The 26,291-nt window shown below is 45.8% G+C and overlaps 1 protein-coding gene across 4 annotated transcripts; it reads left to right on the top strand.

Annotated features, from left to right (window-relative positions):
- The first annotated feature begins 6,601 nt into the window (after window positions 1-6,601).
- Window positions 6,602-24,561, top strand: LOC117670756 (uncharacterized). Of its 4 annotated transcripts, none has more exons than XM_034426166.3 (7): window positions 6,602-6,677; window positions 10,401-10,515; window positions 12,486-12,588; window positions 13,969-14,237; window positions 21,883-21,985; window positions 22,724-22,992; window positions 24,275-24,561. In XM_034426166.3, exons 2-7 carry the CDS (start codon window positions 10,453-10,455, stop codon window positions 24,371-24,373), a joined length of 906 nt encoding a protein of 301 aa, XP_034282057.1. In that variant the 5' UTR covers window positions 6,602-6,677; window positions 10,401-10,452; the 3' UTR covers window positions 24,374-24,561. The 4 variants fall into 4 exon arrangements, with proteins under 4 accessions (XP_034282057.1, XP_034282056.1, XP_034282055.1 ...); XM_034426165.3 differs by having other exon boundaries at window positions 6,670-6,806; XM_034426164.2 differs by lacking the exon at window positions 6,602-6,677 and adding an exon at window positions 8,941-9,023.
- The last annotated feature ends 1,730 nt before the right edge of the window (window positions 24,562-26,291 follow it).

Below are 26,291 nucleotides of genomic sequence, written 5' to 3' on the forward strand. Positions count from 1 at the left end.
AGTTGGATGGGATCTTGTAGGTCATCTAGTCCAACCCCCTGCCCAAGCAGGAGACATGACACCATTTCTGACAGATGGCAGTCAAATCTCTTCCTGAAAGCTTCCAGTGATGAAGCTCCCACAACTTCAGAAGGCAACTTCTGTTCCTTGGGTTGATGGTTCTCACTGTCAGAAAGTTCCTCCTTATTTCCAGGTTGAATCTCTCCTTGGTCAGTTTCCATCCATTCTTCCTTGTCTGGCCTTCGGGTGCTTTGGGAAATAGCTGGACCCCCTTCCTCCTCTCTGTGGCAGCCCCTCAAATATTGGAAGATGCTCTCCTGCCTCCCCTGGTCCTTCTCTTCACTAGACTAGCCAGGCCCAGTTCCTGCAACCGTTCTTCACATGTTTGAGCCTCCAGTCCCCTCATCATCCTGGTTGCTCTTCTCTGCACTCTTTCTAGAGTCTCCAAATCTTTTTTATAGTGTGGTGACCAAAACTGGATACAATACTCTAGGTGTGGCCTTACTAAGGCTTTATAGAGTGGTATTAGTACCTCCCTTGATCTTGATTGTATCCCTCTGTTAATGCAATTTAGGATTGCATTGGCTTTTTTGGCTGTCGTTGCAAATCTGACTGTGTTGTCACCTTCCCTTTACTTCCCTGAGAAGTAGAAAGGGAGAGTTACTTATGTTATATTCAGGGGTGGGCTTCAAAAATTTTAGCAAGGGGTTCTCTGCCTGGTTGCTGGGTGGGCGTGGCCTAGTTGGCCTCCTGCCCCATGGTTGGGGGCGGGGGCACGTTTTTGCCCTCCCCTGGCTCCGGAGGCTTTCCTCGAGCCTCCAGGAGGGCGAAAACGGCCTCCCCAGGCTCCAGAGGCCCTCTGGAGGCCGGAAACAGGCCTGTTTCCGGCCTTCCCAAACTTCTGCACGCACCCTGCACTTACCTGCATCCAAAACAGGCCATGTGTGGACTCCTGAGAGGGGCGGGGCAAGGTGGGTGGGGCTAGCGAGGAGTGGGATTTGGGGGGTTCTCCGAACTGCACAGAATCTTAGCTAGCAAACCCCCAGCAGCCCTGCTCGGTTTACGTGCGCACGCCTTCCTTCCACATATGCACCCAGCCTCAAAAACCGGGGCGGCAATTTCCACTACCGGTTCAGGCGAATTGGTCTGAACCAGCTCAATACCACCTCTGGTTTGCAGTGTCCCAAGGCTGCCACAGTTAGCCACAATCAGCCTGAAATAATTTTAAGTACACAGCTCAGATCTTGTTCTGAGTGACTGACAAGGAGTTTACCCGGTGGGATTTTGCTTGCATTTTCAACTGATTTTAATTGGCAAAATGTCCTACTTGTAAAAAACAAAAAACTGTCAGTGTCATCCAGAGATGGATGGAAGCACAGCCAAGGATCAAAGGCAGATTAAAAAAAAAGAAAAAAAAGGCAGTTCTGTGAAAGTATCGAACCCTCTGGGTTGAGAAGATGACAGGGGATTAACTCTGCTGTGTGAACCAGGTTCATTGAGCAGTTAAGTTCTCTGTGACTGATGCATCCTTTCAGCTGGATGTGTCTTCCCAGCTGGCTTAACCAGGATCACATTTCCAGCGTGATCCTCTCTTCTTTGAAAAAGCCTCGGTGAGAAATGAGCTTTTGAAGGACCTCGTAGAGAAAAGTTGATTTATGGAAAATCAAAACAAAGACATTAGAAATACGAGCCAACGAGTAAGCACCCCGCCACCCCAACAATATCTCCAGCCATGGAGAAGAAATGCCCTATATAGATTTGACCTGTTGTAAATATTTTAATTCCCAAACTGTACTAACTGGGCAGCGACTGGATACCAGTAATCCAGAGTTATGGAGTGATATATGGAGGTTGCTTTCTTAGTTGCTCAAGAATAGAATAGGATAGGATAGGATAGGATAGGATAGAATAGAATAGAATAGAATAGAATAGAATAGAATGAAGAATTAGAGTAGAGTGGAATAGAATAGAACAGAACAGAACAGAATAGTAGAGTAGAGTAGAATAGAATAGAATAGAATAGAAGTAGAGTAGAATAGAATAAGAGAAGAGTAGAATAGAATAGAATTAGAGTAGAGTAGAATAGAAGTAGAGTAGAGTAGAGTAGAGTAGAGTAGAATAGAATAGAATAGAAAATAGAAAATGAATGGAATGGAATGGAATGGAATGGAATGGAATGGAATGGAATGCAATAGAATAGAATAGAATAGAATAGAATAGAATAGAATAGAATAGAATAGAATAGAATAGAATAGAATAGAATAACAGATTTGGAAGGGACTTTGGAGGACTTCTAGTCCAACCCCCTGCCCAGGCAGGAAACCCTACACCACTTCAGACAAATGGTTATCCAACCTCTTCTTAAAAACTTCCAGTGTTGGAGCATTTACAACTTCTGGTGGCAAGTTGCTCCACTGATTAATTGTTCTCACTGTCAGGAAATTTCTCCTTAGTTCTAAGTTGCTTCTCTCCTTGATGAGTTTCCATCCGTTGCTTCTTGTCCTGCCCTCAGGTGCTTTGGAGAATAGCTTGACTCCCTCTTCTTTGTGTCTGCAACTTATTAAAGCAGCTGTGTCTGTTCCTGTGTCGTAAGTGGAGGACTACCTGTAGATGTCTCTTCTCCACAACTCCAATGGCTTTCTTTATCAACAGCCCGTTGTTGTAAGGCAAAAGGACAAGGCTTAATTTTATCCTTGGGTTCCTCAATAACCTGTTATTTTGTTCTCTGGATTTGGCTGGCCTGCTCTGTGCGCCTGCCTCTGAGACCAAAACCACATCACAGGATGTGAAAATTAAAAGCCAAATGCCAGGCAGACCCATTTCGACACTCACCCTTCTCTGCCAGGTTGTTCCAACAATTTCCCAATCTAATATTCTCCAGAAATCTTGCAAAAGGTCAGGATATTGGGCGGAGAACATGTTCGATTGAGAATAACATTCATTTCTTGTCCAGTGCCAGCTGCAAAGATTTATAGACGGGGGGGGGGGGAATTGAGAGCGTGGGAAATCCTGCTATGGTTTCTCGAGGGTTATCGAGAACTTCAGGACAGCCCCCATCTCCCTTCCCTTGGGGGAGGGGGTGTCTTAGTCTGCACCCCTACTTGCAAAATCCTATCATCCTTACTATAAATCATCATCATACCCACAGAGAGACTTATAATTAGCTGATTTCACATTTGAATGACTCTATCCAAATTGTGCTTCGAAATGCTGATTGTCTCTGGAGTCAGAATAAAGAAAATATTCCAGTCTGAATATTTTGCATCTGAGCCCATCTCTCTTTTTGAAAGCAGATTTGAAAAAACCCTCGAGGTTTTGTTATTTTCAGTCTGAATCCAGCTCTGGAGACCTCAGCAAGTGTGTCTCTTATTCTTTGGCTTTAATGATAATCTTCAGTTTCATAATTTATTTCTGGTGTGTTTTTTCCCATCGTTTTTCCTCTATATCAATGATTCTCAACCTTGATAATTTTAAAATATCTGGATTTCAACTTCCAGAATCCAGCAGGCTAGTTAGCTGGGGAATTCTGGGAGTTGAAGTCCACCCATTTTAAAGCATACTGGATGGGGAATTCTGGGAGTGGAAGTCCACCCATCTTAAAACATACTAGCTGGGGAATTCTGGGAGTTAAAATCTACACATTTTAAATGCTCAGGCTGAAAAACACTGCTCTGTATCATGCATTTTAAAACTTGGCTATTATAAAGTAGAAACCTCAATGAAACTGGATTTCTGAATTAGAAGAAGAGAAATGGCAAACGAGGTCACCAAAACATGAATTTAGTTTTATTTTCCCACGTAACCATGGGAACTTTTAATATACCAACAGCTGGCGTAGAGGTAGGGAAGAGGGAAAAAATGATTTGGGGTTTTTTGTTTTTTAACCTGTTCTCAAATCCATCCTCAAAAGGGAGATTACAAAATGTGGTCTGAGGGGGGGGGCGTGAATATTCGTGCCCCCCAAGTTCAAATTCCCTGATGGAATAAGGAGTTGGCTCCATTCCTCTCTTATAGCTTGTCACTATTTTTTTTTAAAATAAAACACTACCTTGTTTAGCTGCACCATTTTACAGTGCATTTCAGGTTATTATGGGGCTTATGTGTTCATTATCACTCGTGCTAGCTCCCTTTCATTTTTAAAAATTAACTTTGTGAGATGCCTGGAGGGTTTTTATTGTTTGAGAACAGAAAGGACAAGGCTGTTTTCAAGTGTCTGGCTGCAAAGATGAATTCATAAATAAGACATTACTTACTGGGCTTTATAGCTAGCAAGAGATTAATGCTCATACCATTTCCCCATCTGTTTTGGGTGGGGGGGTTTGTGAACAAATCACCATCCAGGCAGAAATGTGTTAACCGAAGGCGCAGATGTCCAGAGCAAAAGCGTGGTGCAAATCCATGCCAGCAGAGACATTACACTTTGGGCCACGCAGGGATGGGCTTCAAAAATTTTAGCAAGGGTTCTCTGCCTGGTTGCTGGATGGGCGTGGCCATGGTGGGCGTGGCCTAGTCAGCCTCCTGCACCACGGCGGGGGGGGGCATTTTTGCCCTCCCCGGGCTCCGGAGGCTTTTCTCAAGCCTCCAGGAGGGCGAAAACAACCTCCCCAGGCTCTGGAGGCCCTCTGGAGGCTGGAAACGGGATCGTTTCCTGAACGACGAGCCCATTTTTCACCCTCTCCGAGCCTCCGTGCACGCCCTGCACTTCCCTGCATCCAAAACGGGCCGCATGAGCCGGGTGGGTGGGGCGGGGCTAGCCAGGAGTGAGATTTGGGGGTTCTCCGAACTGCACAGAATCTTAACTAAGGTTCTCCCGAACCCCTGTGAACCCCCAGCAGCCTACTCCTAGGGCCGCGGTGATGCAGTGCTTAGAGTGCAGTACTGCAGGCTACTTCTGCTGATCACCGGCTGCCAGAAGTTTGGCAGATCGAATCTCACCAGGTTCAAGGTTGACTCAGCCTTCCGTCTTTCCGAGGTCGGTAAACTGAGGACCCAGATTGTTGGGGGGTGGGGGGGCAAGAGGCTGACTCTGTAAACTGCTTAGAGAGGGCTGTAAATGCACTGTGAAGCGGTATATAAGTCTAAGTGCTATTGCTAGTGGGAAAAAGTGCAGAGAAGAACTAGAGATTTTTAAGAAGAGACTGGAGAGCCATTTGTCTGGAACGGTATAGTCTCCTGCTTGAGCAGCGGGTTGGACTAGAAGACCTCTGCGTTCCCCTCCAGCTCTATCCTGAATTTTTACATAAATTCGTTTCGCTTGGTTTGTATTTAGATCAGAAATCACCTCTCTTCACTCACTAACTCCAAGTCTCCCAAAGGGTTTGTCTGCAATTCCTTGCCAATCCTTGAAACTTTCTCATTCCTTCTCCCCTTGGGGAAACTGTGCTTGTTAGTCACAATCACACACTCTACTACAGGCAGTCTTTGATTTACGACCATTCATTTAGTGACCGTTCGAAGTTACAATGGCACTAAAACAAAAAAGGGACTACTTGTGACTCATCCATGCAGTTATAACCATTGCCGCTTCCTCACGGTTTACGTGATTAAAATTTGGGAATTTGGAAACTATCTGTATATTTATCACGGCTGCCACATGTTGTAAGCTTGTCCAGATGTTGTTAGAGGCGAGATGGATGGCAAATACATTTCATAATAAACAAATAAAATAAAATGTCTTGGGTTGACGTGATCACAGTTTGTGATGTTCCCAGCTGGCTTCCGACAGCCAGGTTCGCTTAACGACGGTGTGATTCACTTACCAACTGCAAAGGAAAACAGGAAGAATGGGATTGTATTTTGCCACTGGCATAAGACCATCTGGATTTTGGGAGCTTTTGTCCAGGGATCTCCAAATAATCTACAAAATAATAGCAATAGACTTATATACTGCTTTACAGTGCTTTACAGCCCTCTCTAAGCAGTTTACAGAGTCAGCCTCTTGCCCCCCAACAATCTGGGTCCTCATTTTACCCACCTGGGAAGGACGGAAGGCTGAGTCAACCTTGAGCCGGTGAGGATTGAACTGCTGGCAGTGGGCAGAATTAGTCTGCAATCCTGCATTTTAACCATTGGGAGGGAGGGAGGGAGGGAAGGAGGGGGGGAAGGAAGGAAGGAAGGAAGGAAGGAAGGAAGGAAGAAAGAAAGAAAGAAAGAAAGAAAGAAAGAAGGTCAATAGCACTTAGACTTATATACCACTTCACAGTGCTTTACAGCCGTCTCTAAGCGGTCTACAGAGTCAGCCTCTTGCCCCCAACAATCTGGATCCTCATTTAACCCACCTCGGAAGGACGGAAGGCTGAGTCAACCTTGAGCCTGGCGAGATTCGAACTGCCAAATTGCAGTCAGCCAGCAGTCAGCAGAAATAGCCTGCAGTACAGCACTCTAACCACTGCGCCACCATGGCTCATAATCATAACATTGTCATCAAATTAACCACCTGATTTAAAAAAAAATGTCTTTGTGGGATGGGGAAGGGACGATGAAAGCTTGAGATACCCCTCAACCCTAAAGCCCTGCCTTCCCCCAACCCATTCACCTGCAGAGACCTCAAGAGTCTTTCTTGGTTACTCGGTAACTAGGTGAGGTAGCACCTGTCCTATTATGTCACTCTAAGCACCAAGTAGGAAATGGGAGGTGAATTCATTTGCCACAGGAAAAAAAGTGAGCGCCCATTGCAGGTACTGGCGGGGTGGCTGGATGGGTGGAAGGGAAGGTGGCTGGATGGGTAGCTCCCCTTTCCCTTCCACTCTGCTTGATCCAGGCTGGGGTCTAGGGTGAATTGGATCGGGGACAGCCACAAGAGCAAGGTGGGGTGCATTTGGGGTGTGGGTGGATATTTTCTTCCTTGCTTTCGGGACCTCTCATGGTCCAGCTCTTCTCTCTTGACTTGGGGTTCTAATCATAAAAAAAAAGTCAGAAACCCCCAGCTCCAATTGGCCACTTTGGAGATTCAGTGACAACATGGCCAAATTTCAATGACTTCCTTCCTTCCTTCCTTCCTTCCTTCCTTCCTTCCTTCCTTCCTTCCTTCCTTCCTTCCTTCCTTCCTCCCTCCCTCCCTCCCTCCCTCCCGGTCTTCCTTCCTTCCTTCCTTCCTTCCTTCCTTCCTTCCTTCCTTCCTTCCTTCCTTCCTTCCTTCCTTCCTTCCTTCTTTCTTTCTTTCTTTCTTTCTTTCTCTTTCTTTCTTCCTTCCTTCCTTCCTTCCTTCCTTCCTTCCTTCCTTCCTTCCTTCCTTCCCTCTCTCTCTCCCTCCCTCCTTCCTTCCCTCCAGATCTTTTCTTCTTTCCTTCTTCCTTTTTTTTCTTCCTTCCTCCCTCCCTCCCTCCTTCCCTCCAAGTCTCTTCTTTCTTTCTTTCTCTCTCTCTCTCTCTCTCTCTCTCTCTCTCTCTCTCACACACACACACACACACACACACACACACACACACACACACACACACACTCCCTCCCTCCCTCCAGGTCTTTTCTTCTTCCTTCCTTCCTTCCTTCCTTCCTTCCTTCCTTCCTTCCTTCCTTCCTTCCTTCCTTCCTTCCTTCCTTCCTCCCCTCTCTCTCTCCATCCCTCTCTCCTTCCCTCCAGGTCTTTCTTTCTTTCTTTCTTTCTTTCTTTCTTTCTTTCTTTCTTTCTTTCTTTCTTTCTTTCTTTCTTTCTTTCTTTCTTTCTTTCTTTTTCTTCCTTCCTTCCTTCCTTCCTTCCTTCCTTCCTTCCTTCCTTCCTTCCTTCCTTCCTCCTGTTGTGAGGGTTGTAGTGCACCCATCTTAAAGCATGCTGGCTGGGGGATTCTGGGAATTGCAACCTACCAGTGGTGGAATTCAAATTTTTTTTCCTACCGGTTGGTTCTGTGGGCGTGGCTTGGTGGGCGTGGTGTGGCTTGGTGGGCGTGGCATGGCATGGCTTGGTGGGCATGGCAGGGGAAGGATACTGCAAAATCCCCATTCCCTCCCCACTCCTGGCAGAAGGATACTGCAAAATCTCCATTCCTATCCAACCCTGGGGCCAGCCAGAGGTGGTATTTGCCGATTCTCCAAACTACTCAAAATTTCCACTACCGGTTCTCCAGAACCTTTCAGAACCTGCTGGATTTCACCCCTGCAATCCACCCATCTTAAAGCATGCTGGCTGGGGAATTTTTTTGGGTGTTGAAGTCCTCCCATCTGAAACTTGCCAAGAAACACAGTCCAAAAAGTGTCTGTGGCACAGAGTGATGGGCCAGGATTCCTAAAACTTCCACCCAAGCAGGAATTCTTTTCTCTAGAAACACAGGGCCAGGGAGAGAAGGAAAAGGATCCTTTGCTATCTATATTTATGAACTTTGCACAGACAAATAGACCAGTCTCAGCCCCGAGGGGGTTTCCGATCTAAATTTCAGTTGAAAAGAGAGGCAGTGAGAAGCCAGGAGAGAGAGAGAGAAAAAAAACTAATCAGGGCAAAGGAAAATGCATATTAATTGGGGTGATTAATCATCTTGTGCCAACTGATTAAATTTAAATGCTTTTGCAAAATCAGGGGAATCTTGACGGAGCTTTTTTAATTTGCTGGCAAAAATTGCTTTCACAAACAAATGCCATAATTCACAGTTCCCTTCATTTGATATTTCCTCCGCTTTAAAAAAAAAAATAGAAAGAAAAAGGAACAAACAAACAAAACCTTTAAAAAGCTTTGTGTTAAAATGTGAAAAAGGCATTTCCCCCCCCCCCGAATGGATTTAATTTGCCCTAATTTTGGGGGGCAATGCTGCGTTGAGATTCTAAGGGTGATAAGTTAAAAGGCTGACTCTGAAAGAGTCTGGCTGTGAAAAGCTTTATCCAGGTCTGCTAAAAAAAAAAACCAACAACAACCCTATAAGGTAGGCAAAGTGCTAGTCCTCAACTGGGGCTGAGCAAACAATGGTTTAACCACAAGCCTTTTAGTGATTTCACGGTTGAGGTAACACTGTGCTGGAGATAAAAACTACAAATGTTTGGTCTTGGCCCACATTGAGAGTTTTCCAGTCTTCGAATGTTTGGGTTTGCCTGCTTGACTTGTGAGTCCTTCCGTATTTATTTATTTATTAGATTTATATTGCTGCCTATTCATCCATGGCGACTCAAGGCGGCTTACAGAAACATGGGGGGGGGGGGGAAAGCAGGTTTTCATGCTTTTTTTTTCATCCTCCCCCCCGCATTTCTCAGATGGTTTCTTCCCCCTGAAAAAGAGGCTTCTGGTTTTCTGCTTTAGGCAGAGGTTGATGGGGAATTCCTTTCGGATTTGTCTTTGGGGAGAGAGCAAGGGGGGGGCAGCTGCAGGGGGGCGGGGGGACGGGGGGGACTGTGATTGGGTAAGGCCTGGAAGGTCCACTTGGGGAGGGGGGGCATTTCTTGGTAATGGCTTCCTTTGGGGTTGAATGATGGGGAGGGAGAGAGAGATATCCAGGGGTTTTGCAGGTGGGTGGAGAGAGAGAGAGAGAGAGAGAAGATTGTGCCAAGGAAGAGGGAAGTTTTCTTTATGCCAGGTCATCCCAGCGTTATGCTACCCTGCTTCCACGGGCATTCTCACTCCAATCATCATCATCATTGTCTTATTTGTTTAAATTCTGTTTTATTATTTGTACAAATCTCTCAAGACAGAGAACAGGTGGCTGTCGTGCCAAAGGGTAACTCCTGCTTTCCTTCTCCTTCTCCTTCTCCTTCTCCTTCTCCTTCTCCTTCTCCTTCTTCTTCCTCCTCCTCTTCTTCTTCCTCTTCCTCCTCCTCTTCTTCTTCCTCCTCCTCTTCTTCCTCTTCCTCTTCGTCCTCCTCTTCTTCTTCTACCTCCCCCTCTTCTTCCTCTTCGTCCTCCTCTTCTTCTTCCATCTCCTCCTCCTCTTCTTCCTCCTCCTCCTCTTCTTCCTCTTCCTCTTCCTCTTCCTCCTCCTCCTCTTCCTCTCCTTCTCCTCCTCCTCCTCCTCCTCCTTCTTCTTCTCTTCCTCCTCCTCCTCCTTCTTCCTAGCTATCCCTCCTGCCCCTAATTTGCAACTCTGCTGAGTTGGTAGATTTTGGGGCTATAGTGACAGATTTGTCTTTATGCCACTTTATAAAGCCTTCCTCTTCTCTTCCTCTTCCTCCTCCTCTTCCTCTTCCTCCTCCTCCTCTTCTTCTCCTTCTCCTTCTCCTCCTTCTTCTCCTTCTTCTCCTTCTTCTCTTTCCTCTTCCTCTCCTCCTCCTCCTCCCCCCTCCATTTCCCCCCAAAAACCACTAAGAAAAACTCAAGACGGCAGGGTGAGATTTGGAGGAAACCAACTGGGATTAAGCAAGAAGGAAGGAGAAAGGGACCTCCTTGGCCAACACAGGTCCACCCCAATCGTGCTAAAGGGCGTCAGGGAAGTTTTCACGAAAGAAACAAGAATTATCCTCTAATTTTTTTCCCCCTTCCCCTCTTCCAGATATGCCCATAGGAAGTCGGCATTGAGAAAAGACAAGGACATCCTAGCCAAGATGAATGAGGACGAGCAAAATCACTCTGCCCTTTTAATCAGGGTTAAAAACCCAGCCGAACCGGTAAATGGGGGGCCTGGGAACAAGGCAGGGAGGGGCAAAAGAAGGAAAGGAGTAGCCAAAAAAACCTTTTTTTGAAAAGAGCCAGATAGACTCCCCCTTTCCTTCCAGCTGCTGAGCAGATGTTTCCGCATTGCTACCATGTTTCCCCAAAAATAAGCTCTCCCCTCCCCTCCCCAATCGGGCTTTTGAGCGCATGTGCTGAAATAAGCCCCTCCCCTCTGAAAATAAGCCCTCCCCTCAAAATAAGACCTAGTGAAGGGGTGGGCGTTTGAGAAGTTGGAATTAATTGATTGAACTGGTGAGAAGTGGTTTTTTTTATAGTACAACTTGTTTCCTGCACACAATGGCGAGAAATGCAATGGAGCTGGAAATCAGGTAAGACGGCAAGAGGAGCCCCATCTTGCTCCACACGCCCCAAAATAATAAGACCTCCCTGAAAATAAGGCCAAGTGCTTATTTTGGGGTTCAAAAAAATATAAGACAGGGTCTTATTTTCGGGGAAACACGGTAGTGGCTGGCATTTGAACAGAAATATTGGTTGAAGCATAGTGGAACAAACATTTAAAATTTGCTGTTTTTTGTCTCTGATCCTGTTTTCTGCTTCTAAGCGCCATTCTGCTCTGTATATCCAAATATATCCAAATATATATATATAAAGGGTAATTTCAACCCTAGCATTTTATTTCTCTTGGGGGGTCTTTTCTTCTCCTGCAGTAAATCCAATAACCAGCAGGTGATGCTACAGCACCGTAGAAAACCATCAAAAGGGTGAATGTCGCCTCTTATTTTTGGAAGGTGCCTGTCTCTTTAAAAATGATCTTTGCAAAAAGAAAAGAGGTTTATTGGGCAAGGTGCACCCCATATGTGCAGCAATGTTTGGCATGCAGAGAAGGTAGGCAACAAACAGCTGGAAAGAAGAGAAACCGAGCTAGAAGGTTGGTGCTGAAGACGAATTTGGCCAGATGAGAGAACAAAGCAAAATCCACAATTTCACACCTTGTGTGTGATGTCAGTTGTCCACTATGCCTGGGCTTCAGTTTTTTGTTTGTCTCTCAAGGAAAACTGCCATGGGAAGAAAACGAAGTCCAGTTGCCTCTTGAAAAAGCACTTTTGGGGGTCTGGTCCCAATTATAAGTCAAGAACTACCATTGAACTCGCTAATGCCACGTTTTGTTTACCTGTAGGAAGAGGAGGGATTCAGAGCTCACTGTAACATCATTGCCAAAAAGGCACTAAGAGTTGTTAACCTAATCTTGTGAAGTTTCTTCTCCGGTAATATTGTACTGCAACTTAGGGCATGCAAAACCTTTGCTAGATCGATTCTCGAATACAGCTCATTCACCTGGAATCCACACTGTATATCGGATATTAATACAATTGAGCGAGTCCAGAGATATTTTATGAGAAGAGTCCTCCACTCCTCCGCTCGCAACAGAATACCTTAGGCCACCAGGGTTGAAATTTTGGGATTTAGACAACTTAGAACTATGCTGCCTTCGGTCTGACCTAAGCGTAGTACACAAAATTATCTGCCACAATGTCCTTCCTGTCAATGACTACTTCAGCTTCAACCGCAACAATACACGAGCAAACAATAGATACAAACTTAAAGTGAACCGCTCCAAACTCGATTGCAGAAAATACGACTTCAGCAACAGAGTGGTCAATGCCTGGAATGCACTACCTGACTCTGTGGTTTCATCCCCCAAACCCCCAAATTTTAACCTTAAACTGTCGACTGTTGACCTCACCCCATTCCTAAGAGGTCTGTAAGGGGGGTGCATAAGTGCACCAGCGTGCCCACCATCCCTGTCCTACTGTTTCCATTTATTCGTATCCTTATCCTGTGTTCATAATCATGTTTATACTTATACCTGTTATCTTACATGTGTTTGACAAATAAATAAATAAAATAAAAATAAATGGGGTAGTAGTGATGGCCACTGAGTTTAGACCTTTGTGTCTTCCAGGAGGAATTAAAGCCAGGAGACATTATTGAGATTTTCCGTTCTTCTTGTCAGCACTGGGCCCTATACGTAGGGGATCAGCAAGCGGTCCATTTGATAACTGAATGTAAGTATTTTAACTCCCCCATCAGGGAGAACAGTTAACCAGTGGAACAACTTGCCTCCAGAAGTTTTGGGTGCCCCATCACTGGAGGTTTTTAAGACGAGATTGGACAAACATTTGTCTGAAATGGTTTAGGGGTCTCCTGCTTGAGCAGGGGGCTGGACTAGAAGACCTCTGAGGTCCCTTCCAACTCTTATTATTCTGTTCAACAATTATAGTTTATTGTAATCGAACGTCACCAAATCTATGCCAAAGCCAAAGACATGAAGACAGAAGGATGATGCTATGCTTTGGAGCATGGCCAGGGCAAATTTGGGGGTGGCCTTGGCATGGAGATGAGCTAAATGTCCTTTCCTCATTCCCAGGAGACTTTGCTGATCTTGGCAGCTTTTCTTTGTCAGGGTTCCAAGTAATAGATCCATAGCAAGCAATGTTCTGAGGCAGTGGTGAAATCCTCCGTGGTTTGCCACCAATCCGCTGCCCGCATATGAGTGGTGTGTGCCGAATGCACGCTGCCCACACGCATGTGCAGTGCACACCAAACGCACACTGTGCACCCATGCACAGTGCATGCCAAACACACGCTTTGCATGGAAAAAGGACGCTTAATAAGGTAAGTAGAACAGCGGAGGGGGGGAAAACTGTGCCGCACGATTTAGATTCGTGAGTATAAATTTAGATTCTAGCGAATATAAATCGCGCGGCACAGCTGATTACTGGTATTTCCACAGCTGGAAATACTGGTTCGGTAGCTTTTAGCACTACCGGTTCGCCCGAACTGGTGTGAACCGGTAGGATTTCACCATTGCTCTGAGGCAATTGGATTCCTCAAAGGTTAGCTTTATTGGAAATATCATATTGGCACAGATCTGGTGAAAACCGGCTCTGAGGGTTCCCACGGTTTTTACCTAATTAAAAACAACTGTTTTTCACTTTCTCAAAACAATCAGTCACATGGTCCAATCACGACTCTGTCCGGTAAAATCACTCCTCCTTCCAGGCACCAGGTGTGAGAATGTCCTTGGTTCTCAAGAGAAAGTATTTTGCTTTGACTCTTTTTCTTCTTCTTGTGCCATATCCATCATCTCACGTTGGCGATCGTGTTGGCAATCCTATTTTTATCAACAGCCACATGAAAAAGTGCTGCTGAGTTTTGTCCAAACCAGTCCCTTAGGTTTTGAAGCCATGATGATGTTCTTCTGCCTGGACCTCGTTTGCCTTCAATCTTTCCCTGGAGGATTCAGTGAAGGATGCCGTATTTGTTTTGGCTACAAAGTCCCAACTATCTCAATTCCCTTCTCAGCTCCGGCGTGACAGCACTGAAGCTCCAAGATGGCTTCAGGTCAGGTCAGCTTCAGGTTTGACGTTCTTCTTGTTTCCCAGGTGAACATTTTGCCGATGGCTCTCCCAACCCCTTGGCCATCTTATCCGAGAGAGTTTGCGTAAAGAAGGATTGGCTGGAAGACGTCGTCCGGAAGGACAGGTACCGAGTGAATAATAAACATGATGAGACCCACCCACCGCTACCCCTCTCCAAGATCCTGTGGCAGACGGAGGAATTGGTCGGAAAGGAGATGCCGTACAGCCTGAGCAGCCAAAACTGTGAAAATTTTGTTATGGAGCTACGTTATGGACCGGAAGTGAGTGAACAGGTGTGTGGCCTTGCGTGTGAAACATGTCGAGGGGGGGGGAGGGAATTTGTAAGTTTGGGATTTGTGTGGCAGTGGGGTGTATTGGTTAGAGGAGCCTTTCCTCATTCAGTGCTCTCTACGTTGGGCAGAATACAAAGTCATTCCTCTCTTCCTTTTTCCTTTCCTTTCCTTTCCTTTCCTTTCCTTTCCTTTCCTTTCCTTTCCTTTCCTTTCTTCTATCTTCCTTTCCTTTCCTTTCTTCTATCTTCCTTTCCTTTCCTTTCCTTTCCTTTCCTTTCCTTTCTTCTATCTTCCTTTCCTTTCCTTTCCTTTTTTCTATCTTCCTTTCCTTTCCTTTCCTTTCCTTTCCTTTCCTTTCCTTTCCTTTCCTTTCCTTTCCTTTTTTCTATCTTCCTTTCCTTTCCTTTCCTTTCCTTTCCTTTCCTTTCCTTTCCTTTCCTTTCTTCTATCTTCCTTTCCTTTCCTTTTATTTCTTCTATCTTCCTTTCCTTTCCTTTCCTTTCCTTTCCTTTCCTTTCCTTTCCTTTCCTTTCCTTTCCTTTCCTTTCCTTTCCTTTCCTTTCTTCTATCTTCCTTTCTTTTCCTTTCTTCTATCTTCCTTTCCTTTCCTTTCCTTCCCTTTGTGGAAAGTCACCTGGGGAGAGTCATAAATGACGACGACATAACCCTCAGACACTGCAAACCATCCTAAATGCATGCCGGTTGCTAAGCACCCAAATTTTAAATCACGTGACCCACAGGAATGCCGCGAGGGTCATAAATACGAGGACCAGATGTAGGTCAACTTTTTTCGATGCCGTCGCAGCTTCAGTCACTAAACAAATGGTCGTTAGTTGAGGACTGCCTACAAGGGGAAAAAAAAATGTAGGACAGTCTGAACAGAGCAATCCCTTGCATACTTATGAAGACCTGCTATTTAAGTCGATGAGTTTTACTCTAAACGGCGCGATCTCATAGGCGTTTATTCGCAAGTAATTATCTCTGAGTTTAATGGGACTTTTTTCCCTTGGATAAATTTCGGAGGGCGCCCCGAAATGGAGCAAGCCAGCTATACCTGCCCTTTTGGGGCTTCCATGCCAGCCTGCAAAAGAGATCTAAAATTAAACCAACACCGCTGTTTTTATTTACAAAGACTTCTGAAATATCACCAGCTAATCGATGGATCAATTTTTATGATGCATGTACCAATTAAAGAATCTATGGTGCTGGTCAGCCTAGCGTGCATCGGGGAGGATTTTTTATTTTTTATTTTGCTTTCTGTGATCCGTTTGCAAATGCATTTCAGTAACAGGGAGGAAATATTTAACCCTTGGGACCCCAGTCTATGGAAGAGACAGGCTAATGTCTGAAAAATATAACCAACAACTGGCTAAAAATTGTCTTGAGCCAAGTGAGGTCATCTGTCCTTTGAAGATTGTTTCCTAGTGGTCAGAAAAAGCCATGCAGGTAGTCCCTGACTTACGACCACCGTTGAGCCTAAAATTTATGTTATGCTAAGCGAGACATTTGCCAAGGGAGCTTTGCCCCATTTTACGACTTTTCTTACCACCGTTGTTAAGCGAATCACTGCAGGTTGATAAGTTAGCAACACGGTCGTTAAGTGGCTTCCCCCGTTGACTTTGCTTGTCAGAAGGTCGCAAAAGGGGATCACGTGACCCCCCCAGGACGTTGCAGCGGTCATAAATATGAACCAGTTGCCATCTCAATTTTGATCACGTGATCAGAGGTGGTATTCAGCCGGTTTGGGCGAAATGGTAGTGGCGACCTGTGGGTAGGGGTAGGGGGCCCACCCGCCCGGGGCAATCCCGTCCTATATCGCTGTGTTTTTGACGCCGCACACATGCGTGGACGGTGTTCGCGAGTGAATTGCCGTGTTGTTCGATGTTGCACGCATATGCGGACGGAGTGTGCGAGCGAATGAATTGCCTTGTTTTGTGATGCAAGCACGCATGTGCGCTCATATTTACGGTGATGGCCAAACCGGTTGCTACAATATGTGAAGCCCACCTCTGCATGTGATCATGGGGATGGTGCAAAGGTTGTAACTGCGAAAAACGGTCCTAAGCAGTGGTGGGTTGCTATTGGTTCATCCCAGTTTGGGCAAACTGGTAGCGGCGGCGGCGGGAGGCTCCTCCCACCTGCCTGGACACGCGCACGAGCGAACCGGTAGCAAACTAAATTGAAACCCACTACTGGTCCTAAGTCGCTTTTTCCAGCGCCGTTGTAACTTTGAATGGCCACTAAATGAGCTGTTGAATATCGAGGACTACCTGTATTTCATCTGTGCTTACTCCAAAAAAAACCCCACACCAGATTGTTTGGATTGCTAACGACTGTTTCCCCCCCCACTTTCTTCTTCTTGAAATATGCCGTCCACTTGAGTTTCAGGCGGTGGTAATCTGGCAAGCAAATCCAGAATTTGATTTGCAGCCAGTAGTTGAGCCGCAGAAGGCCCCAAATGGGCCAGAACATTGCTATTTAGTATTAAATATTTTTTTAAAAAATGTTTTATTCTCCTTTATAACTCTGGGAGAGCTTTCAAGGCAGCCGAGCGGCTCTAAGAATAAAGAATACAGATAGCCCTCAACTTATACTCACAACTCAGCCTCACATGTCCATTTGCCTAAACTATCTTTTTTGCTCCATTTTACGACCTTTCTTGCCACCGTTGTTAAGTGAATCGCTGCAGTTGTACAGTTAGTAACATGGTTGTTAAGCGAATCCGGCTTCCCAGTGGTGAAATCCTGCCGGTTCTGTCCAGCTCACGGTACAGGTGGCAGCGCGTAGTTCGGCAAACTGGTAGCGGCGGCTGCGCATGGTTTGGTGAACTGGTAGCAGCGGTAGTGCGAGGCTTCATCCACCCGCCTGGATATCGTTACTTCCTGGTTTTAACTAGGAAGTAACCTGTTTTTGACATTATTCTGTATTCTGCCACATTTATTCATCTCCGCCCCCTGCCTTTTATCCCCAGAGCTAGAGTGGGGCTTCGCTAGCAGCGATGGCTCTTCCATCCCAAGGACCGGCCCGTAGATTTCCACTGCTCTCCTCTCCTCTACCTTCTGCACATCTGCGTGTCAGGCACTGGACCCAGCTGTTCCTCCTCTTCCTCATCAGCCACCTCCAAACCTGTAGGCTGTTGACTCTCCATCTGAGGGCTGACAGACAGCCGAAGCTACGCCTCTGTCTCTCTGTTGTGACCTAGGCTCACTTAGTCATTACACAATTAGTCTCAAACAAAACTATTTTATTATAACAGCTGAGAATTACTTCGTTCCCAGCTTAGTTCAAATTAATTCCAAAACAAATCCTTCAGAAAAAGTCCTTCGGGCTTATCACAAACCTTTATCTTCTTTGGCACCGTGCCAAAGGCCTTTCTTGTCAAAGCCCCACGAAGTTCATAAACAAGAGACGCCGACTGGAAACAGATTTAGCAACGTTGCTTTCCTACAAAGAGCCCAAGAGCCTTTGCTGCTCCTTTAAGCCTTATGGGAGCGGCCAATCATCTCCTGGCCTTACTCCTGAGTTGTCCCTTTTGCTTTAGCTGCTCTTGCCTTCTGGCAGCTCTGTGCATGCATGCACTAGGAACAGGCTCCTCCTGTTCCTCTGCCTCTCTGCTGTCCAACTCTGGAGGCTCTGGAGTCCGTGCATCACTCCCAGATGGCCCTGGCCCCTGACGCAGAGCCCTCGTCTAAGCCTTCCCCAGACTCCAGGACTGGCCCATGGTCCTCCCCAGCCTCCTCACTGTCTGACTCCGCTGCTAGCTCCGCAGGCTGCTGGTGGACCACAACACTCTCTCTCTCTCTGCCAGCTCCACTCCCTCTTCCCCCTCGGAGCTCTCAGGTTGCCTCAATGCTGACCCTGACTCCCACCCCTCCTCCTCCTCCTCCTTTGATTCAGCTGCTGGAGGAGCTGGTGACCGACAGGCCACAACTCCCCCCCTCCCAAAAACACCACCACCACTTGTTATTTGACAGTTTCCAGATCTCTGGTGCTGAAACAAACCTGCCTTGACTAAATTAAGAGTCCTTTTCAAGGGGACCTTGTCTCTCTCACATCCCCAGGGCTATAAGCATTTGTGAATGCTCCTTTTAAAAGCCTTTGATTTGATTTTAAAGGCAGATAACAGGGTTTGCCGCGCGGTGATATCTGCAGAAAGAGGTTTGCTTGCTTCCCCATTGAGAGGTGCTTGGATAAGTCAATACAACACAGTGGGAACTGCAACAAAATGGGGTAACGTGGAATGATTGCGCTCAGGATCCCCGCCAGCCAATGAGCCATGCCCTCTCTTGGACCATCTATTTCATTATCTTGCCCAGAAAACAATTTACTGGAGATGTTACCCATCTTCTCGGAGCCATCAGCGTCTGAGTCGGTGTCTTGGGGTTAGGAGACATTAGACTTGCTCTTCTGGGCATGTTGGTGCTGCAGAATCTGTGGTTGAAGGTAGAGAGACAGAGCCAGACCGAAGACAAAAGTTGGCCTTGCATGGTTATGACATGGTCCGTGCTTCCAAAATAGGTCGTTCTCCAGGCATAGAGTCAAAGAATGATGGAATTGGAATCGACCGCTGTCCACATTTCCATCTTCTGAAGGAAGACCAAGTCAATCACCCAATGAAGGTTGGTTGTCCAGCCTCTTTTTAGAAGATTCTAAGGGTTGCAGGACTTACTACCTCTATAAATATGGAACGTTCCATCAGGAAATCAATAGTCCTCTTCCATTGAAACAAAATCTATGTATTTCTAATTCTAGTTTAATGAAAAGAAGGACTAAGGGGAGACATGATAGCAGTCTTCCAATATCTCTGAAGGCAGGACAAGAAGCAATGGGTGGAAATTAATCAAGGAGAGAAGCAACTTAGAAGTAAGGAGAAATTTCCTGACAGTTAGAACAATTAATCAGTAGAACAACTTGCCTCCAGAAGTTGTGAATGCTCCAACACTGGAAGTTTTTAAGAAGATGCTGGATAACCACTTGTCTGAAGGGATGTAGGGTTTCCTGCCTAAGCAGGGGGTTGGACTAGAAGACCTCCAAGGTCCCTTCCAACTCTGTTATTCTATTCTATTCTGTTCTGTTCTGTTCTGTTCTGTCCTGTCCTGTCCTGTCCTGTCCTGTCCTGTCCTGTCCTATCCTATCCTATCCTATCCTATCCTATCCTATCCTATCCTATCCTATCCTATCCCTCTATTTCTATTCTAATTCCCTATTTCCATCCCATCCCATCCCATCCCATCCCATCCCATCCCATCCCATCCCATTCTATTTGCAATTTCTGATCATTATCTCTAATCCAAACTGCTTAGAAGATTGCTTACCACCTTCCCTATGACTTCCTTTGATGTGCCTGAGCCCCAATATCATGTCTCCCTTCTTTGTCATTTCCCCCGATGGAGCATCAGGAGACGTATTTAATATTGTTCCCCATCAAAATTTCAATACTTGGCTGTTGTGTATGTATTTTCTTTCTGGATGCTTTTTATGTGGTTTAGTAGCCCAGAGTCAATCGATTGAATGGGTAGCTATAGAAATGGAATAAATAAAATAAAAATAAAATCATGGGAGACTGTCTGGGCCACACCCAAGGGTGACTCCGCAAGCTAGGATTTTCAACAGTACTTTCAAGAGATACGTCCGCAAGCGTTTTGTGTGTTTTTGTACTTACTGCTGAGTAAACCCCGTCAAAATGGGTGCAGTGTACCTGAAACTTATAATAAAGAGAACACATATTTAATTATTCATGTATTAACTGCAACTTTGCACTGCATTGGAAAAGTGAAGAGATTCCTATTGATGAGGAGGTGATTAGGAAAACATTAGAATGAGCAGAAATGAACAGATTAACACTAGCAATTAAGGAGAGAGAACAAACTGAATATTATATGACATGGGAAGTATTTTATCAATGGTTAGAGAATAAAAAAGGAAACTGGGAATGAAGATGATCAAAGAAAAATAGAAAATATATTACGATAGAGATATAAATAAGATGACAATTGTTAGTGTTCATATGACGAGAATAACTATAGGTTTAATGTTATTATTGTACTACCATTAGAAGATACATTAAGAAGAAAATGAAGAGCTTTATAATGTTTAATTGTTTATTATAATCTTAAATTTAGAGAAGCAATATTAATGTGAAGGATCTTGCAAATGTTGAAGGACGTTGCACAGAGATAGCTGTACCCAGGCGACACACTGCTTAAGGACAGATGGAATGTTTATATTTTGAGAATTGAAAAATAAAAAAACTTATTAAAAAAAAATAGGTGCAGTGTAACTTGCAAGTAAAGCTACCCTGGGACACGCATGGATAATGTAGGTTGCCTTGAATAAAAAGATACTTATTTATTTATTCAAGATGGAATAAAGCTTTGTAAACAGATCCTAGACCAGAGATGGACCAGCCAAACACACATCACCCTTTCAAGGTTGACCTTGATCTCATTTTTGGAGGTTAGGAGATGGTGCAAAGGCCACCATTTTTTGATGTGTCTGGTACGTTTTGGTTGAGGGAGCTAGCTAGCTAGGTTTAGCCTATGGAAGAGAAGGATGAGGGAGGACAGGATGAGGGAGGACATGATAGCTTGAGGGGCTGCCACATAGAAGAAGGGATCAATCTATTCTCCACAGCACCAGAGGGCAGGAAGAGAAGTAACAGGTGGAAGGTTATGAAAGAGAGTTGTTGTTGTTAGTTGCGAAGTTGTGTCCGACCCATCGCGACCCCATGGATGATGTTCCTCCAGGCCTTCCTGTCCTCTACCATCCTCCGGAGTCCGTTGAAGCTCACGCCGACTGCTTCCGTGACTCCATCCAGCCACCTCCTTCTCTGCCGTCCCTTTCTTCTCCTTTTGCTCTCCATCGTTCCCAGCATTGGGCTCTTCTCCAGGGACTCCTTCCTTCTCCTTAGGTGGCCAAAGTATTTGAGTTTCCTCTTCAGGATCTGGCCTTCTAAAGAGCAGTCAGGGTTGATCTCCTCTAGGACTGACCGGTTGGATGGCCTTGCAATCCAAGGAACTCGCAGGAGTCTTCTCCAGCACCAGAGTTCAAAGGCCTCCATTCTTTGGCCTTCTCAGCCTTCCTTGTGGTCCAACTTTCCCAGCCGTCCATTGCAACTGGGAACACCATCGCCTTGACTAGACACACTTTTGTTGGCCGGGTGATGTCTCTGCTTTTTAGGATGCTGTCTAGATTTGCCATGGCTTTCCTCCCCAGGAGCAAGCCTCTTTTGATTTCTTGGCTGTAGTTTTTCCCCATCTGCGGTGATCTTGGAGCCCAGGAAGATAAAATCTGCCGCTACCTCCATTTCTTCCCCATCGATTTGCCAGGAATTGAGAGGGCTGGATGCCATGATCTTAGTTTAGAGAGACCCCACCCTAGAAGTAAGGAGAAATTTCCGGACAGTGAGAACAATTAATCAATGGAATAGTTTGTGGGTGGTCCATCGCTGGACGTTTTCAAAAATAGAGTGGGGCAACCATTTGACCAGGACGGTATATAGACACTGAGCTTGTCGATCAGAAAAGTCGGCAGTCCGGCGGTTCGAATCCCTAGTACAGGCCTCCTGCGTGAGCAGGGGGTTGGACTAGATGACCTCCAAGCTCCCTTCCGACTCTGTTACTGTTGTTTCTTTCCCCTCTTACAGGAAGAAATTAAACCGGGAGACCTGATTGAGATTTTCCGTTCTTGCTATCAACACTGGGGTATCTACGTCGGAGAGGGCAAAGTTGTCCATTTAGCCCCCGAATGTGAGTTTCCATGGAAACCAAACCAGGCCCAGCATGAGGGTGTTGGGGACTCCACCGGCAGATCAGATAATAAATAACCATCATTATCTCAGTGGGGCACCCATGGCACGGACACACGGGGTGCTGAGCTCTCAGGGGGTGGAGTTTGCCCCCCCACAGGCTTTAACTAGGTTAGTTAGGGACCCGGTGACTGCTTTCTCACCAAGGGGAGATGGCTCGGTGCCAGCGCTCCTTAGTTTCCATTTCAACGTATTGTGAAAGCACGGAAAAATGGGTTAATCCACTAACCGAATTAAAGTGTGCGCTGCGCGGCAGCCGAAGGACCGTTTTCTCCTTCACGTTTAATTCACTTCCCCGTATAATTTTGCCTTGGCCTTGTTTTGCAGCTCAGCCTGGTTACTTCACACTGCATTAGCCCTAGATGAAAAAGGGGTTTAGTTAGATAGCTTGCAGTCCAACACGTCTCCGTATATTGTTATATCTTGTTATATATCTTGTTATATCAGAATGAGTTTTTAATCTTTTTAATTTTTAAATGTTTTTGTTTTTTATCATGATTTTTTTTAAATGTATTGTGAGCCGCCCTGAGTCTTCGGAGAGGGGCGGCATATAAGTTGACTTAATTAAAAATTAAATTAAATTATCTTTAAATCAGGGGTGAAATCCAGCAGGTTCTGACAGGTTCTAGAGAACCGGTAGCGGAAATTCAACCTTCTTCCCTTTCCTTCTTTCCGGCAGGTGACCGACTTGCGAATGGGGCTGCCAGCGTCCTGGCGGTCTTGTCCGACCGAGCGTATGTGAAGAAAGATTGGCTGGAAACGGTGGTGCGGAATGACCAATACCGAGTGAACAACAAACACGACCATACGTATCCCCCTCTGCCCCTAACTAAGACCCTCGAGCGGGCAGAAGAGCTGGTGGGCAAAGAGATGCCCTACAACCTGACCAGTCACAACTGCGAACACTTTGTCATGGAGTTGCGATATGGCATTGCGATGAGTGATCAGGTACGAGGAGCAAACGTGTATAGGTCGTCCTTGAGCAGGGGGTTGGACTAGAAGACCTCCAAGGTCCCTTCCAACTCTGTTGTTCTATTTATTCTGATTTTACAGCCTCAACGGGGACCAGAATTTCTGTTGCTAAGCGAGGAATGTTGTTAAAACAAGTAGAGCCTGATTTTACCACCTCTTTCTGCCTGGTTGTTAAGCGAATCCCTGCTGTTTGAGTTAAACCATGCAGTCGTTAAGGGAATTTGTTTGTTTAGAAATGTTATATCGCCGGCTACTCGCACATGGCGACTCAAGGTGGCTTATAGGACATAAAAACACAATATAAAAGGAATAAAAATAATAAATAATAAAAAATAATAAAACAACCCCCCCACCCAATAGATATTCATACCAGCCATTTAATGGGCTCAATTCTGCTCTGGATACCCCAGACCCACTGGCAGAACCAGGTCTGCAAGGCCTGAGTGGGGGCCACTCTAAATAGAATAGAATAGAATAGAATAGAATAGAATAGAATAGAATAGAATAGAATAGAATAGAATAGAATAGAGTAGGGTAGGGTAGGGTAGGGTAGGGTAGGGTAGGGTAGGGTAGAGTAGAGTAGAATAGAGGAGTAGAGTAGAGCAGAGTAGAGTAGAGTAGAGTAGAATAGACTAGAGTAGAGTAGACTAGAGTAGAGTAGAGTAGAGTAGAGTAGAGGAGTAGAGGCAAGGCGAGGAAAGGAGAGGAGAGGAGAGGAGTGGAGTGGAGTGGAGTGGAGTAGAGTAGAATAGAATAGAAAATAGACTAGACTAGACTAGAATATAAGAATAAACAGAGTTGGAAGGGACCTTGGAGGTCTTCTAGTCCAACCCCCTGCTTAGGCAGGAAACCCTACATCACTTCAGACAAATGGTTATCCAACATCTTCTTAAAAACTTCCAGTGTTGGAGCATTCCCAACTTCTGGAGGCAAGCAGTTCCACTGATGAATTGTTCTCACTGTCAGGAAATTTTCCTTAGTTCTAAGTTGCTTCTCTCCTTGATTAGTTTCCACCCGTTGCTTCTTGTCCTACCCTACCGTAATTCCCAGAAGGATGATGTTCCAGAGGGAGGGGGCATTATTCTTTGGTACTTCTGCAGTGAAAAGAACACAGATAATTCCTGATTGGTCTGGGTTTTTTTTTTCCCCCAGCACATAGCCCTTTAGGCGCACCTTAGTCTTCCTGCAGCCACCGTCTGTAAAATGGGCGCAGCCGTGCGCGATGCGCTTTTCATCCCTTCTCTATCCTTCCTTGCAGGTCACTGAAGCCATTGCTGTGGGAACAATTGGCATGATGGGCGTGGCGGCCGCCATGATCCGATCCGCGGCCAAATGGCGCAAGCATTACAACGAATAGCTGGTGGGGAGGGGGCGGAGGCCTCCATGGCAGGATTTTTACCAGCTCTGGGGGTGTTTGGACTGCCTAGTGTCTTTTATTTGCCATATTGTTTTCAGACCACCAGACCAAAAATTAATCAGATTTTGTGGCAGAAAGCCACCACCCGCATCGTGCTTGGAGCCAATAAAACTCTCTTGAGGACTTAACGTTTTGGGCAAATCCCCCCTCCTTTTTTTTTTTGGGTGAGGAAGGACCGTATTTTAAATCGTGTGGCTGGATATATTGCTTTTTTGGGTGCGTTCAGCAGCAGCTGTTGAACTCAAGGGCATTGTGGGTCCTGCATTAACTCTTTATAAGGGTAACTCTACATCAGGGGCATGGTGAGAAATTTAATAGTGGTTAGGTAGCCATTTCTTATAGGGACGCGGCGGCTCAGGGGCTAAGACGCTGAGTTTGTCGATCGAAAAGGCCGGCAGTTCAGCAGTTCGAATCCCTAGTGCCGCATAAGGGGGTGAAGCTCCCGTGACTTGTCCCAGCTTCTGCCAACCTAGCAGTTCGACAGCACGTAAAAAAAATGCAAGTAGAAAAATAGGGACCCCCTTTGGTGGGAAGGGAACAGCGTTTTCCGTGCGCCTTTGACGTTGAGTCATGCCAGCCACATGACCACGGAGACGTCTTCAGACAGCGCTGGCTCTTCGGCTTTGGAACGGAGATGAGCACCGCCCCCTAGAGTTGGGAACAACTAGCACATATGTGCGAAGGGAACCTTCTTTACCTAGCCATTTCTTATTTAAAAGGGTGTATGGGCACAGGCCATGCCAGGGCATAAATACTGACAGCTGTCATAGAATTTGTGATATGTGTCAATAAGATAGGTTGCTCCTGTCCTGTGGAACACTTATTTTCCAGATTTAAACCCCGCGTTTCCTCAAAAACCTTCAAAGCAAGGTAGCTTGGGCTGAGAGCTGGAGGCTCCAAAGCTAAGTTTCCAAAGCTCAGTTGAATCTGAGTCACTGAGATTCAGGGTTGGACTAGAAGACCTCCAAGGTCCCTTCCAACACTGTTATTTGTATTCTTCACAGCTGCTGCCCCCATCTTTTCTTCGTTTTTTTTTTTTTAGTCTTAGACCAGTGTTTCTCAACGTTGGTGATTTTAAGACAGGTGGACTTCAACTCCCAGAATTCCTCAGCCGGCTAAGATGTTCAGGATTCCCAATGCAGCAATGACTTTCTGTTGTTGTTGTTGTTGCTGCTGTTGTTGTTAGTTGTGAAGTTGTGTCTGGCCCATTGTGACCCAATGGACAATGTTCCTCCAGGCCTTCCTGTCCTCTACCATCCCACGGAGTCCATTTAAGCTCATGCCGACTGCTTCAGGGACTCCATCCAGCCACCTCGTTCTCTGCCGTCCCCTTCTTCTCCTTTTGCCCTCCATCGTTCCCAGCATTGGGCTCTTCTCCAGGGAGTCCTTCCTTCTCCTTAGGTGGCCAAAGTATTCGAGTTTCCTCTTCGGGATCTGGCCTTCTAGAGAGCAGTCGGGGTTGATCTCCTCTAGGACTGACCGATTGGATGGCCTTGCAGTCCAAGGGACTCTTAGGAGTCTTCTCCAGCACCAGAGTTCAAAGGCCTCCATTCTTTGGCCTTCTCAGCCTTCCTTGTGCTCCAACTTTCACAGTCTTCCATTGCAACTGGGAACACCAATTTTTGGTTTTGGCAATTGCAATGACTTTCTACTTTCCCGAAATTATCTCTGAAATTGTGCATCTTGTTTTATGACCGTCTCGCTTTCCCAGCTGGTCTCACACTTCAGCGTTTGCTGATGGGAAAGCTGGCTGACGTTGCGTGGCCTGAATGCTTGCAAACTTGTGAAAGGCAGAATAAGAATAAGATGGCAAGAAAGCCCACCCATCCTGCTTCCAGATTATCCCATCTCTAAAAGC

The sequence above is a fragment of the Pantherophis guttatus genome, chromosome 18 (genome assembly GCF_059756535.1).
Source record: "Pantherophis guttatus breed Tessera chromosome 18, ASM5975653v1, whole genome shotgun sequence".
In the NCBI taxonomy this organism is placed as follows: domain Eukaryota; kingdom Metazoa; phylum Chordata; class Lepidosauria; order Squamata; family Colubridae; genus Pantherophis; species Pantherophis guttatus.

Excerpts from the sequence above, each read along its gene's own strand:
- LOC117670756 (XM_034426166.3), top strand. The coding sequence starts at position 10,453 with ATGAATGAGGACGAGCAAAATCACTCTGCCCTTTTAATCAGGGTTAAA. Across the intron at positions 14,238-21,882 it reads GACCGGAAGTGAGTGAACAG|GAAGAAATTAAACCGGGAGA; the intron begins GTGTGTGGCCTT and ends CCCCTCTTACAG. Across the intron at positions 21,986-22,723 it reads TGTCCATTTAGCCCCCGAAT|GTGACCGACTTGCGAATGGG; the intron begins GTGAGTTTCCAT and ends TCTTTCCGGCAG.